Source organism: Daphnia pulicaria, chromosome 1 (assembly GCF_021234035.1).
Source record: "Daphnia pulicaria isolate SC F1-1A chromosome 1, SC_F0-13Bv2, whole genome shotgun sequence".
NCBI lineage: Eukaryota > Metazoa > Arthropoda > Branchiopoda > Diplostraca > Daphniidae > Daphnia > Daphnia pulicaria.
Genome location: NC_060913.1, coordinates 42,061,265 through 42,076,134, shown reverse-complemented (window position 1 = coordinate 42,076,134; position 14,870 = coordinate 42,061,265). Strand labels below are relative to the sequence as shown.

Here is a 14,870-nt window from a genome sequence, read left to right as displayed (position 1 = left end):
GGGACAACTTTTAAATTTTATTTTTTAAGAGAGTTATTTAGAGTTTGAAAATAATAAATACATGATTTTGTAAATTTAATAAACAGAGATTCCTGTTCTAAACGCAATTGATTTTTTCTGTGCAAGTTTTAACAGATCCATATAACTATTGTTTGTTTTCCTCATTACTTAGCGGATTACTTGTAATTCGCACATACAGTCAATCAAGACAGGGCAGTCCATCTTGATAGACTTTGCATAGGGAGATTACCTTGGCAAGGAAGAAGAGAGAAGAGTGCGTAGTGAGAATAACCATATTTTGTACATTATAGACTAAACTGATAAAATACGCATTTATAATGACCAAAAATTCGCTAATATAAGGGGAACAGTTGCGCCAGTGGTATCAGCCTTGTGCCTTGCGCCAAGTGCTAGAGTGCCGTGAGCCAGCTGTTCAATACCCGGGGTAAGATTTTTTTTTAAATTATTTTTAAGGAAGTTTTATGAAGTTGGAAAATATTACATACATGATTTTGTAAATTTAATAAAGAAATTTATGTTCTAAACGCATTTTTTTTCATCTGAAAAATTTGATTTTAGACTACTCACTATTTTTTTACAAATATTAAACGTAGACAATCGCAATGTGTACCAGTAGAATTGATGCAAAATTCCACATGAGTGGAATGGAGTTAATGAGAGCTAGGTAATTAACAACGGGATTCAGAAAAGGGTAATACAGAGTCCATCAACTTTTCTTAATTTTTCCGCTTAAAATTCTAATTTTTATTCTTATGAAACGAAAATGAAGCCGCAAAGAGTGGGGGTGGGGGGTCAACTCCAACTCGTAAAAAACTAAATTAATCTAACTGATACGGGAACAATAGTGACGATAAATAATCAAAGACAATAATTTTGATGTTGACAGGAATGAATCGTATATTGCTTACCATAATGTTTAAGTAATTAATAAAGCAAGACGCTGAAGGGGATTACCAAATTCTATAAAAATAAATTTCAGCAGTTTGACCCAAGTTAACAGTTTGCATAGGAATCAGGATTGAGGTCCTCGAAACTAAAGAATCCGCCGCAAACTCCGTCCTGGACACTGGGTAGGAGAGCTGGATTGTCTCGGATCAACCAGGCCAAACCGCAACCGCAATCAAAAGGATCTGATAGAAAAATGCGAGTCATTATATCGTGTCAGCAACATACGGCCATATCAGTCTCAATCAATTTTGAAATTACTTCCAGTGACGAAAACTTGACCTCCAGAACCGACAGGCTGAGCGGCCATCTGCTGCAGCATCGATTTGAAGACGTCCTCCCTAAACTCGGTCAGTTTATTGTTCTCCAAGTAGACAAATGCCTTTGAGTAGTCACCTGCCCAAAAAGATGTAAAAAAAGATAAACAGAGAAAGACATTTTATTTGCCTTATGTAAACACAGGCTTACCCAAGAAACCCCCGCCTTCGATGGCGGTCAATCCGATATTTTTGAGGCTGACCAAGTTAACAGGTGCGTTGAAAATCAAATTTGATTGGCTCATGAAAGGGATGGCGTTGAAACTGACGTCATACAAAGCCAATTTAGAGAAAGAAGCGATCCTTGGGACTTTGGTCATCGTGTACTCATTCGACAAAACCAATTTCTGCAATGAACTGGACGACGAGGAACTGGCAACGGAAACTAAAATGCTGTTGACGGCCGCATCGGTCAACCCGTTGCCTTCCAATTGCAACAGCTCCAATCTGGGCCGGAGTCAAATCGGGAAAGGTGACATTTTCCAGTCCTGTGCAGTTGACGACAATCATTTCCTTGAGGGCGGGTAAGGTAGAAGTGGGTAGGCTTTCGATGGCTTCAATGTTATCGCAATCGTCAATTCTCAAAGTGTTGAGAATTAAAAAATCGTTCAGGTATTGCATGTCCGTCTGTCCGGCCAGATCGCAGTTCAAGATGCCGAAGACGGTCGTGTTGAACCGCGTGAATTCAAAAGTCGAAGACGCAATAGTGAGGCCGAGTTTGGGGGAAGCGTTGACCTGGCAGCCCAGGTAAATGCGTTCAACGCGTTTGTCTTTCAAGAGGTCGGCGGGCAAATCGACAGATCCCGAACCAGAGGCCGTCAAGACGACCTGGTATAGGTCGATGTTTCGGGTGCGGTAAAAGACGTTGGCAATATCGGCGACGGGAATATCGACGCAAGTGACTTCGATCCCGTTGGCAGTCAATTCGCACAGGCAAGGCGAATAATCTTCCGGGCAGGCAGCCCGTTGTTGGCGCAATGCGCCCTTACTGTTATGTACTGTTGGCCTTACGTCATTGGCATCAAATTGTCTGCGGGGATCGGCTACAACAGCCGTCAACAGAAACCCGAGTACTAAAACCTAATAGCAACAATAAAATAAAAAATACTGCCATTTTTATGTAAAAGAAAATCTAACCTGCAAAAGAGAGTGATGAAATGCTGGCATCTTTATATTAAAATTATATTCAAAAACAAAGCTCATGAAAAAAATTCCGTGTTGCAATTTGTTCCCGGTAACCCCCCTTTTTTTCATATCTTGACTCCACTAAGACTCCTACCACTGGCACAACTGTTCCTCTTAGTTAATCGAATTTTTGGTCATTATACATTCGTATTTTATCAGTTTAGTCCATAATCTACAATATATGGTTATTCTCACTAGGCACTCTTCTCTCTTCTTCCTTGCCCAGGTAATCTCCAGATTGAAAAAAAAAATTTCAAGAAATTTGTTATTGAAAACAAACTATTCATCGCCAACGACATCCCGTATTCCCAAGCGGTCACCCTTCCAAGTACTAACGGGACTCGACGTAACTTAACTTCTGGGAGCTGACGAGACCAGGTGCGTTCTCGTGATATGGCGTTGACATTCAAAAATGAAAAATTACCCTCCCAGTCCCAATGGATGAATAGAAAAAAATACAAAAAATAAAATTCCTCCTTGGATTAAACAGCCTGCGTATAGCGTACGCTCCCACCTCTCGGCCAACTGTTTTTGTTTTTTTCCTACGAATTTTTGGTAATATTCGTATTTCAACAGCGACGTCCATTTTGCTCTTAATATGGTTATACTGATAAGATCATGGATAAAAGACATTGAACATTTCCACTTTTTAACATAACAGATCCGGATTCATTTTTAGATTTCAGAAATTTCTCGATTTTCTCCTCCTAGACAGCAATTATCCTTTATGATCCATCAGTGCAAGGCAACCTCTATAGTGACTTCTAGTCAATTTTCATATTTTTCAGGTTTACACACAGAGAAACCAGCAGAGTGGAAGCCGATCATGTCATTCTTATCAAAAATCTTATTTGTTGTGAGATGAAGAAGACGAGATCCAGACTTTTTGTCTCTTCGGAAAATTTTGGTAAAATAAAATATTATTGGTGCATTTCTATTAAATTAAAGATTAAATACAAAGATTAAATTAAATTAAAGAGGCCTCTACTAGTCTACTTTGATACGACAGTCGACAAATGAATTTAATTGAGATTGTTTTGATTGACTCTCTGATTGACTTATCAAACATTTGATTAAACTCCGTCGAGCTAAAATGGCATCGCTGTTAAAACGGAAGTTCGTCTGCATTCTCCACCCTGCCGGTCTGCCACTCTGATGCTGTTCTGAAGAGAGCGTGATTGAAACAGATTGTGGCTGAGTGACCGGCCTTTACAATATACATTAACCAGTCGTGGGGAGAGGAGTAGTTTTACAAAGTAGAGTGAAATTGAATTAATTGCTTAAAAAGTTCATTGACGTAAGTATTCTTTTGTTTGTTCATTGCCTGATCTAAAATTCATGTGTTGTTATCACAAGTATCGCGTCCCCTTACGCGTGGTTGAAAATGTGTAGGTATAGTAACCGATAAAATGTGAGAAAACAGTTAAGCATTCTACATCTCTTAGAATAAGATCTCATCGGTACGAGAGGTGAGGCGTCGATGGTTTCTCTTGCATATGACTTATAATATCTCCATACTGAAAATGGTGGAACTATTGGGAAATTTTTCGTGTGATTCTTAGCCAATGTTACAGCATCATTTAGCTGATGCACGACAAGTCTATACTTTCCAATTACTGTTTGACTTTTAGAATTGTCTGTGCCTTTGGAAGAATCCGTTTAAGAAGAATATCTCGTAACAAGGTTGAACTAGCTGTAGCCACTGTAGCCTACTCCTAAAACTATAGACACAATGCATGGTTAATATAACAATTTCTCCAATTTACATGTGGATAGTCATGGATCATAGCTTCACAATGTATAACAAAATATCCCAGCTTAAGAAAAGTGAGTAGCCAATGAGAAAAATGTAAAAGTTAATGGAAGCCTGAATTTTGCCTACACGTTCCAGATTCAAAGAAGAGGGTTGAAATTGATGACCTGATCATTCTCACCCAGCTGATCACTGACTTTCTATGAAATACTTTTTAAAAATCAATCTTTTATTATTATCCAGTAAGATTTGTGTATTTTTAGAATGCAAGCGTAAAGAACAAATTCAAATTGAGACTAATTTACTGTTTTATTTCCGAAGTTGTTATCCTAACTGCTGTGCAATCTTTTTGTGTTCCAGGTTTGAAGGTGTGCCAACATTGGGGTTCACCACCGCATCCCGCGTGAATTTGTCTACCCTTTTCAACAAGCAGTTGGTGACCAAACAGCAGTAAAGTTAGACGGTTGGCTGACTGCAATTTCATGATGGAGAATGCCACTATGTCTTCAACAGTATATCTAACAGGTATGTATCTGACAATTTCCCTTGTATTCGTTTGGAAGTGCCAAGTGTGTGTTGTTTGGCTCTTTGTTATACCAGCCTCAGTTGAGAAACAAATTTGTTCAGTGAGGATTGATAGAATTTCTGACATATGTGGTATTTGACCGGCTTTATTGTCAGATCATTTTACCGCTTCGTATTTTTGCTTCTCATGAGTCATGAGTTATCCATTTAATTATTCATAACTAATTGCAACTGAATGAAAGACGAGACTAGATAGAAAATTTTCAAATCGACAACTTTTGTATTCAGAATTACGGTCAACGTATCAGCGACTTAGCAGCAACAATCAAGAGAATTTAGAGAATCGAAATTCGGTTAATGAAGAATCTTGTGAACCTTGTTCTTGAGTCGGAATCTAAAGGCGTCCCCGATCGTTTGGGACGGACACATTCCTTTCAACCATCGACTATTAGGCCTCGGCCACTTTCCTGGCTTACCTTTGAGTTGGGGCGATTTTTTGGCTTGCAGGAAGCTGCGATGGACGGTAGTGACGCGGCGAGCTGTTAATGCAGAAAATTGTTTTTTGGCCTGGTCTCTGGATGCAGTGAGGCGATCAAGGCGTTTCTGGACGCGTGCGGCTGCGTCTGGACAGTGAATCGCTGTCAGTATATAAACACAATCCTTTAAGTATGGTTCCCAATTATAGAAGACGTTCTCTTGCTTATCGTGACTTACCGCATGCCGCCCCTCCATCGCTCCTTCCAGTCTTGTTATCAATTCATCTTCATCTTGCGTCCCGGGCGGAACGAAAAAGCAGTCGGCGCTGCATTTGTCCAAAATGAGCTTACTCAGCTCATATGCGTCCAACACGGAAGTCCAATTCGGTCTGATGTTATTTGAATCGATGAATGTGCGAAGGTTCGGTGCCACATTTTGAAGAAAAGTGTCGAAAACTATGTGCCCAATCGCGATGGCGGCCGATCGTTTGGAGGATGTCCATTTAGTCGTCTCTTCCGAAGCCATACTCATGAAAATAGTGTTTTTCGACACGGTGTAGGGTCGTCGTCCGTGCGAGGAAAGTAGACGCGTCATCATTTTTCGTAACTTTTGGGCTAGCGACTTGGCCCCAATCATGTTCGCCACTGTAATCCAAGCTCGGAGAAACTTTTTCCATTCCCTCCAGACAACGGGTAAAACACCGTGGAAGACGGCGTTTCTGCCATAAGTGGCCTTAAGTAGCGTTGCGGTAACGACTTCCACTCGACGTTTGGTGGTTCCAAAGAAATTCGGTATCTGTTGATTATAGTCAATCATTTTCTTGAGAAGGGTGGGCGTGTCTTGATATTTGCGAGGGGCCAATCCCCATGACTTGAGAAACTGTGTCAATTCTCGTTTGAAAAGGAAGAGAGCTCTTGCCAAGATTTTTGTGATAAGGATAGCCTTTTTTTCCTGACCGTGGGTAAGCCTTTTCGATGCAAGCGCCAGCTTCTGCTTTTTCGTCAATTTTCTCGTGTGGGTTCCATTTCGGTTTTGCTGTCCTCGTGCCATTTTTGTATTTCAAAGATGATGAAAATCAATCGTATAACTGAACTTTCCATTAACTGCCGGTCTTTATCAAGGTTTGGGTGTGTCGTAGGTTGTTAGCAACCGCCAATTGGGCTTGTTTTTGCATAATTTGATTTGATTTAAATTCTATTGACTTTAAATGATTACTGCTAATGAAATAACCACATAATTACAAACAATGATCAATTATTATGATACTGATATTGTTTCTCCTTAATTAAGAATTTCTACTCTTACGTTGAGCAGTCCTGAATTCAACCCCTCTCTATTCGAGTTCTATTCTAAACGAATTTTCATGTCATCCCCGATGGTTGATTGATCAACATAAAAGTAGAAATTTATTAAGATAGGAGAAAAAAACACCAGTTACATATTATTAATTTCGTAATATTATAGATTTGAAGCTTAAAGAAAAAAATATTTAGTCACAAATCATAGTGTAAGCTGTGATTAATGTTCATGTTGTGTATTAAAGTGAAGTCGAGGTTGAGTAAATAATTATTTTTATTTCACTGACAATTTAGCCGTTTAAATTTTTCAAATACTGATCTAGGCGGAGTAATTGTCATAGAGGGAGGACGTCGTAAGAAGGCAGTATGGGGTCCCATTGATTTTTAAGATTCGTAACTTGGTATCTTCAACAAGGAAGGCAAAGAAAACAGAGGCTGGCACAATTTGATAGTGGAGCGAAACATTTATGCTGATATCAACACGACGAATTTTGCTGCAGTTTCTAGATCGATTGCCTTGTTACAAGATAAACTTTAATGAGTGGACCTCATGCCGCAGGACAGCGCCTTTGTCCAGTCTTTTTTTTGTTTGTTTTTCGAACGGTCTCAACAGCGTTGGAATCGGCGGGAGGTTTTTTCCGCCAGGGTAAATGCCTAAATGTCAAACCGTCTCTGTTATGTTCACTCTCAGTGGACCCCAAACGCTACCTCACGGACGTATATGTTCTTGCTTCCCTGACACCTTTCCGCCTTTTGAATTCCGCTCCTTTTACCCGAATGTGATGTCGGTGAGGATTTTATTTTATTTTTTTAATGGGAGCAACAACAGGGACTACAAAGTCAGATCGGTGTGAATGCCTAGTCGCCCCTATGGCTGTCGATGTGGATCAATTATTAGAAATAAACACTGTTGATCAATTACAGTGAAGAAGCGAAACAATGAGACCTTTCATCTCCATGGGAATTGAACTAACCACCGACCTTGTAAGTCTGTTCTATGGAACACGAGCTGCGGACATCGAGAAACTAAGGTTTGGTTTGATTTGTTATGTAGGTAGTATGTATGTTATGTTGTAGGTACTGATAATATTGGTGATACACATTTGTTATATTTGATAGTATGTAGGTAGAGAACCCGTTGGCTTTTGTCAAACTTGCTGGTCTAGAAGGAAACGTACCTCACTTGGAACACATCTTTGTCTACAACCTCCAGCAATAACATTTCAACTTGGAAAGACTCGACGGCATGAGCGAACTGAGCGTTTGTCATCTAATCACGGATAGCTGTGATGTTGATTTTTTAAAACCAAAACTTTGTCGTTGGTTGATCCCTTATTTACGTCGACTGGATACCCTTACAGCCTGATAGTATCAAGGAGTTATTACGAGGCTTACTTACGTATCAGGCTAGCCCGATTGTCGTCGACGCAAACTTTCCAAGCCCTGGAATGCATATGCCTGCCAGAAGAACGACCAACTTGTAGTGGACATGACATTTTTCGATTGCTAGCCTGAGCGACCACCTGGCTCCAAAGCAGATTCCCTACTTACCCATTTACACCATCAGTTGGATTATCTCCAATCTCATTTAGAGGCAGCTAATGTTTTATTGTTGTCTGTAAGTGGAGTGTCTTTTTCAGTCCTTTTCACTCCTCAACAAAAGAGCTATAGATTAACATCCTATTCTATAATGTCTGTAATGCTTTCGAAAAATGATCCTATGCAACTAACATACCCAAGTAACTAATTCCTAAGAAACATTTCTACTCTTATAGAGAGAAAAAAACAAGTGATCTTAATCTGTAATTAATCTTGGAATTCATATTTTGAAAAACAAAAATTCTATATTGGAAGAGTTGCAAAATATATTTTATTAGACGGCCGAGTTGCACCAAATTGGCAACGCCAACGCCACTCATCTTCCACCAAAGAACGTTTGGCGTTTTCTGCTGTCTGCACTCTGCTGTTCATTTGCAAATTTTCTCACAGGACTTCGAAAGGTGTAATGAGAATTTGCAGTTCGTCGCGTCAAACTTTGAAGAAAATTTATTGAAATTGTAGATTTAATTTATAGATCTAGAAAAGGTAACAAGGATTAATTAAAACATTTCTGACTGCATTACAGTGGGAAGGACATTCCATTACCAGCACGTGATCGATTCTGGTCGACGGTTCGCCAGATCTCCGTGGATTACAACAAGGTAACTGGAATTTTAGCTGTCAATTATTGTCCTTTGGAAAATGTGTATTTAAATGTTGTGACTTAATTACAGTGGTTCCTATTAATGTCTTACCTCGGTATTGTGATGAAGTGAGAATTGATGGCAATTGAAGTAAACCTTATCTACTTACCTGTGTGGGAAGACTATCAAACAGGTAAATTGAGTTGAAATTGTAGTTTTATTCAATATTTATCGAGTGAATTGTTTTCTAATGGATCTTCCTAGTTACAAATTTTCTCTAGTCCATTACCTGGGTGATTTTGTTTTGATATTTATTTAAGTAGAACAATATCTTCTTCAATTTAAGCTTGAACTCTTTAATTTATTCTGTTGGGTTGTGCCAATTGATGCTCCCTTTAGTGTAGCGTTTCACTTTAAACTAATAACATTTTAAAAATTGTATTATTTCACTTTGCTTTGAAGCAGGTGGTTGGTGTTTGTTGGAGCAGTCTCTGGTAAAGCAATCTAATGTGCTTGCTGTTCTCAGCTTTTCATGGTGCTGACATTTTGGCATGGTTTCACTTGATTTGTGTCTGCTCAGTGTTTGCGTGTATTTTATTGATAAGTATTTTTGGGTTGATATTCAGAGATAACCAAAAATGTTGAGAACATAGAAGACCATGTCCTTCCAAAGAAATCTGTCATTCTGTCCTCCAACCCACTAAATGTGGTATGGTATCATTTCAGATTTGTTAAGTTAGCATTCCCTTCTTGCATCCTAAGAAAGGTTACCATTTTATTGTAACATAGGCATGTTTTATTTTACCTAACTTCCGTTCTTGCCTCTTGGAATGTGTTCAGGCATGTTTATTGTTCATATTGTTAGTGATTTATTTCTTACATTCATAGCATTTTCCACTTCGGAATGAAAGCATGCAACCAATTTTCAGCTCCAGACAGGTATGCCCTCTGGGTATGCCTTGCATAATGTAGCGCTTATGTCCTCCGGCCGCCAGGTGGCGCGAGCGTCGCGTCAAAACTCAGACATTTTCACATTTTCCAGCCACCGACTGAAAATGTCTTCCAAATTCATGCCTTGTGCCTCGCGCCAAGTGCAAGAGGGCCGTGAGCCAGCTGTTCAATACCCGGGGTAAGACTTTTTTTTTATTATTTTTAAGGAAGTTTTATGGAGTTGGAAGATATTCCATATATAATTGCGAGCCCGAAGGGCGAAGCTAATAATCGCATACGCAGAAAAAAAAAAGCTATGTCACTTTGTCTGTCTGTCTGTCTGTCTGTCTGTATGTATGTATGTAACGCTCCATAGCTCGGGTGTTTCATGACAGATTTCGGACTTTTTGGTCTTAAAAATTAGACAAAAAATATGCGGTGCGACCAGAACAAAAGTTATTTCATTTGCTTGATTAGTTCTCCTGTAATTAATGAAAAACTGTTAAAATAATTGATGAGTGACATCTTGCGGTGGCGACTACAACTTTTTCACTTAATGACTGGTGACATCTTGCGGTGGCGACTACAACTTTTTTACCTTAGGTTTAAATTCCACTTTCCATTCTTAACGTGCTTGTCATTTACTTAACGTGTTAAGTTTAAAATAACGTGTTAAGTTTAAAATTAATTCTTGTCGAATATTTTTTATTGAAATATATACGTTATGGATGGTTAAACATGATTAAAAACCACCAGATGTTCATAGCATCGCCGTGATGACGCAATCTTTGATTACCCAACCATGACGCAATAACCAGATTTGATTTGTATTTAAGTTTTGCAGCTATTAAACTTAAAGATGGTTATTTTTAAATTCAATTATTGAACTTTATGTGTAAAAATAGGTACATTTGAGTTGAGCAAACTAAACGTAAATAACTTGCAAGGATATTGGACTGTGACAGAAAAACCCCTTTTAAAACCAAAAAGTATGTGAAGAAAAGTGTGAATTGTGAATAAGTCCGACTTAACAATAGGCCCTGAATTTATCATTTAAGACAGTTTTCAACTGGCTTACGACTATCCCTTCGCGGCGAGCTGATAAGCTTGCTTTTCTATCTTAAAAGAACAAGCTTTTGGGGGAGGAGCCTGTGTCTGTCACGGACAATTTTGGGGGAGGAGCCTGTGTCTGTGTCAACACAGGCTCCTCCCCCAAAATGGAACATGCCCAAACATGTCAATCACCACTAGATGTCGTCGCCGTGATGACGCAATCTTTGATGACGTAACAACCAGCATCACCACCAGATGTCTCGCCGTGATGACGAAATCTTCAAGTAAGGTACTGGGCAGATTTCTCACGATAAATTCTTTTACGGGCAGATCGTGCTACAGAAAAGCGAAAAGCAAAACAGTCCAACTTAACGCTAGACCAAAATTCCCCGGATTCAAACGGGGCTCAGGTTACTCGTATATACATAATTTTGTAAATTTAATAAAAAAAGATTTCTTTTCTAAACACAATTTTTTTTTGTGAAGGTTTAACAGATCTATTTAACTATTGTTTGTTTTTCTCATATTTTAGCGGATTAGCTACTTAATGCAATTCGCACATACAGTCAATCAAGACAGGGCAGGTCCATCTTGATTAGCTTTGCATAGATATTTCCTGGGCAAGGAAGAAGAGAGAAGAGTGCATAGTGAGAATAACCATTTATTGTACATTATGGACTAAACTGATAAAATACGCATTTATAATGACCAAAACTTCGCTTATCTAAGGGGAACAGTTGCGCCAGTGGTATGAGCCTTGTGCCTCGCGCCAAGTGCAAGAGGGCCGTGAGCCAGCTGTTCAATACCCGGGGTAAGACTTTTTTTTTATTATTTTTAAGGAAGTTTTATGGAGTTGGAAGATATTATATACATAATTTTGTAAATTTAATAAAAAGAGATTTCTGTTCGAAAAAATTTTTTTTTTAAGGTTTAACAGATCTATTTAACTATTGTTTGTTTTCCTCATTTTTTAGCGGATTAGCTACTTAATGCAATTCTCAAATACAGTCAATCAAGACAGGGCGGGTCCATCTTGGTTAGCTTTGCATAGATATTTCCTGGGCAAGGAAGAAGAGAGAAGAGTGCATAGTGAGAATAACCATTTATTGTACATTATGGACTAAACTGATAAAATACGCATTTATAATGACCAAAACTTCGCTTATCTAGGGGGAACAGTTGCGCCAGTGGTATGAGCCTTGTGCCTCGCGCCAAGTGCAAGAGGGCCGTGAGCCAGCTGTTCAATACCCGGGGTAAGACTTTTTTTTTATTATTTTTAAGGAAGTTTTATGGAGTTGGAAGATATTATATACATAATTTTGTAAATTTAATAAAAAGAGATTTCTGTTCGAAAAAATTTTTTTTTTAAGGTTTAACAGATCTATTTAACTATTGTTTGTTTTCCTCATTTTTTAGCGGATTAGCTACTTAATGCAATTCTCAAATACAGTCAATCAAGACAGGGCGGGTCCATCTTGGTTAGCTTTGCATAGATATTTCCTGGGCAAGGAAGAAGAGAGAAGAGTGCATAGTGAGAATAACCATTTATTGTACATTATGGACTAAACTGATAAAATACGCATTTATAATGACCAAAACTTCGCTTATCTAGGGGGAACAGTTGCGCCAGTGGTATGAGCCTTGTGCCTCGCGCCAAGTGCAAGAGGGCCGTGAGCCAGCTGTTCAATACCCGGGGTAAGACTTTTTTTTTATTATTTTTAAGGAAGTTTTATGGAGTTGGAATATATTATATACATAATTTTGTAAATTTAATAAAAAGAGATTTCTGTTCGAAAAACAATTTTTTTTAAGGTTTAACAGATCTATTTAACTATTGTTTGTTTTCCTCATTTTTTAGCGGATTAGCTACTTAATGCAATTCGCAAATACAGTCAATCAAGACAGGGCGGGTCCATCTTGGTTAGCTTTGCATAGATATTTCCTGGGCAAGGAAGAAGAGAGAAGAGTGCATAGTGAGAATAAACATTTATTGTACATTATAGACTAAACTGATAAAATACGCATTTATAATGACCAAAACTTCGCTTATCTAAGGGGAACAGTTGCGCCAGTGGTATGAGCCTTGTGCCTCGCGCCAAGTGCAAGAGGGCCGTGAGCCAGCTGTTCAATACCCGGGGTAAGACTTTTTTTTATATTATTTTTAAGGAAGTTTTATGGAGTTGGAAGATATTATATACATAATTTTGTAAATTTAATAAAAAAAGATTTCTTTTCTAAACACAATTTTTTTTTGTGAAGGTTTAACAGATCTATTTAACTATTGTTTGTTTTCCTCATTTTTTAGCGGATTAGCTACTTAATGTAATTCGCACATACAGTCAATCAAGACAGGGCAGATCCATCTTGATTAGCTTTGCATAGATATTTCCTGGGCAAGGAAGAAGACAGAAGAGTGCATAGTGAGAATAACCATTTATTGTACATTATGGACTAAACTGATAAAATACGCATTTATAATGACCAAAACTTCGCTTATCTAAGGGGAACAGTTGCGCCAGTGGTATGAGCCTTGTGCCTCGCGCCAAGTGCAAGAGGGCCGTGAGCCAGCTGTTCGATACCCGGGGTAAGACTTTTTTTTAATTATTTTTAAGGAAGTTTTATGGAGTTGGAAGATATTATATACATAATTTTGTAAATTTAATAAAAAAAGATTTCTTTTCTAAACACAATTTTTTTTTGTGAAGGTTTAACAGATCTATTTAACTATTGTTTGTTTTCCTCATTTTTTAGCGGATTAGCTACTTAATGTTATTCGCAAATACAGTCAATCAAGACAGGGCAGGTCCATCTTGATTAGCTTTGCATAGATATTTCCTGGGCAAGGAAGAAGAGAGAAGAGTGCATAGTGAGAATAACCATTTATTGTACATTATGGACTAAACTGATAAAATACGCATTTATAATGACCAAAACTTCGCTTATCTAAGGGGAACAGTTGCGCCAGTGGTATGAGCCTTGTGCCTCGCGCCAAGTGCAAGAGGGCCGTGGGCCAGCTGTTCAATACCCGGGGTAAGACTTTTTTTAAAATTATATTTAAGGAAGTTTTATGGAGTTGGAAGATATTATATACATGATTTTGTAAATTTAATAAAAAAAGGTTTCTTTTCTAAACACAATTTTTTTTTGTGAAGGTTTAACAGATCTATTTAACTATTGTTTGTTTTCCTCATTTTTTAGCGGATTAGCTACTTAATGCAATTCGCACATACAGTCAATCAAGACAGGGCAGGTCCATCTTGATTAGCTTTGCATAGATATTTCCTGGGCAAGGAAGAAGAGAGAAGAGTGCATAGTGAGAATAACCATTTATTGTACATTATGGACTAAACTGATAAAATACGCATTTATAGTGACCAAAACTTCGCTTATCTAAGGGGAACAGTTGCGCCAGTGGTATGAGCCTTGTGCCTCGCGCCAAGTGCAAGAGGGCCGTGGGCCAGCTGTTCAATACCCGGGGTAAGACTTTTTTTTTTATTATTTTTAAGGAAGTTTTATGGAGTTGGAAGATATTATATACATAATTTTGTAAATTTAATAAAAAAAGATTTCTTTTCTAAACACAATTTTTTTTTGTGAAGGTTTAACAGATCTATTTAACTATTGTTTGTTTTCCTCATTTTTTAGCGGATTAGCTACTTAATGTTATTCGCAAATACAGTCAATCAAGACAGGGCGGGTCCATCTTGGTTAGCTTTGCATAGATATTTCCTGGGCAAGGAAGAAGAGAGAAGAGTGCATAGTGAGAATAACCATTTATTGTACATTATGGACTAAACTGATAAAATACGCATTTATAATGACCAAAACTTCGCTTATCTAAGGGGAACAGTTGCGCCAGTGGTATGAGCCTTGTGCCTCGCGCCAAGTGCAAGAGGGCCGTGAGCCAGCTGTTCAATACCCGGGGTAAGACTTTTTTTTAAATTATATTTAAGGAAGTTGAATGGAGTTGGAAGATATTATATACATAATCTTGTAAATTTAATAAAAAGATATTTCTTTTCTAAACACAATGTTTTTTTTTGTGAAGGTTTAACAGATCTATTTAACTATTGTTTGTTTTCCTCATTTTTTAGCGGATTAGCTACTTAATGTAATTCGCACATACAGTCAATCAAGACAGGGCAGGTCCATCTTGATTAGCTTTGCATAGATATTTCCTGGG

General features: G+C 38.1%; 1 protein-coding gene, 1 long non-coding RNA gene and 1 pseudogene across 3 annotated transcripts; 1 reads left to right on the top strand and 2 right to left on the bottom strand.

Annotated features, from left to right (window-relative positions):
- Positions 1 to 897: 897 nt before the first annotated feature.
- LOC124339081 lies at positions 898 to 2,479 on the bottom strand. Its single transcript, XM_046792861.1, has 4 exons — positions 2,421 to 2,479; positions 1,435 to 2,363; positions 1,228 to 1,362; positions 898 to 1,151 (listed from the first exon to the last, which is right to left on the bottom strand). The coding sequence occupies exons 1-2, from the start codon at positions 2,448 to 2,450 to the stop codon at positions 1,611 to 1,613; spliced, it is 783 nt and encodes a 260-aa protein (XP_046648817.1). The 5' UTR covers positions 2,451 to 2,479; the 3' UTR covers positions 898 to 1,151; positions 1,228 to 1,362; positions 1,435 to 1,610.
- A 276-nt stretch (positions 2,480 to 2,755) lies between these two features.
- LOC124321943 lies at positions 2,756 to 2,872 on the bottom strand (annotated as a pseudogene).
- Positions 2,873 to 3,581: 709 nt separating this feature from the next.
- On the top strand, positions 3,582 to 9,770 carry LOC124339157. Of its 2 annotated transcripts, XR_006918010.1 has the most exons (9): positions 3,582 to 3,765; positions 4,582 to 4,746; positions 7,351 to 7,552; positions 7,641 to 8,139; positions 8,399 to 8,606; positions 8,647 to 8,722; positions 8,795 to 8,897; positions 9,167 to 9,564; positions 9,634 to 9,770. It is a non-coding gene; the product is annotated as an uncharacterized LOC124339157 (long non-coding RNA). The 2 variants fall into 2 exon arrangements; XR_006918009.1 differs by lacking the exon at positions 8,795 to 8,897 and having other exon boundaries at positions 3,583 to 3,765; positions 9,167 to 9,770.
- The last annotated feature ends 5,100 nt before the right edge of the window (positions 9,771 to 14,870 follow it).

Bases quoted from the DNA above. Each gene is read 5' to 3' on its own strand.
- LOC124339081 (XM_046792861.1), bottom strand. From the start codon at position 2,450: ATGCCAGCATTTCATCACTCTCTTTTGCAG. The intron at 2,364-2,420 runs GTTAGATTTTCT...TGTTGCTATTAG, and splicing joins TTCATCACTCTCTTTTGCAG to GTTTTAGTACTCGGGTTTCT.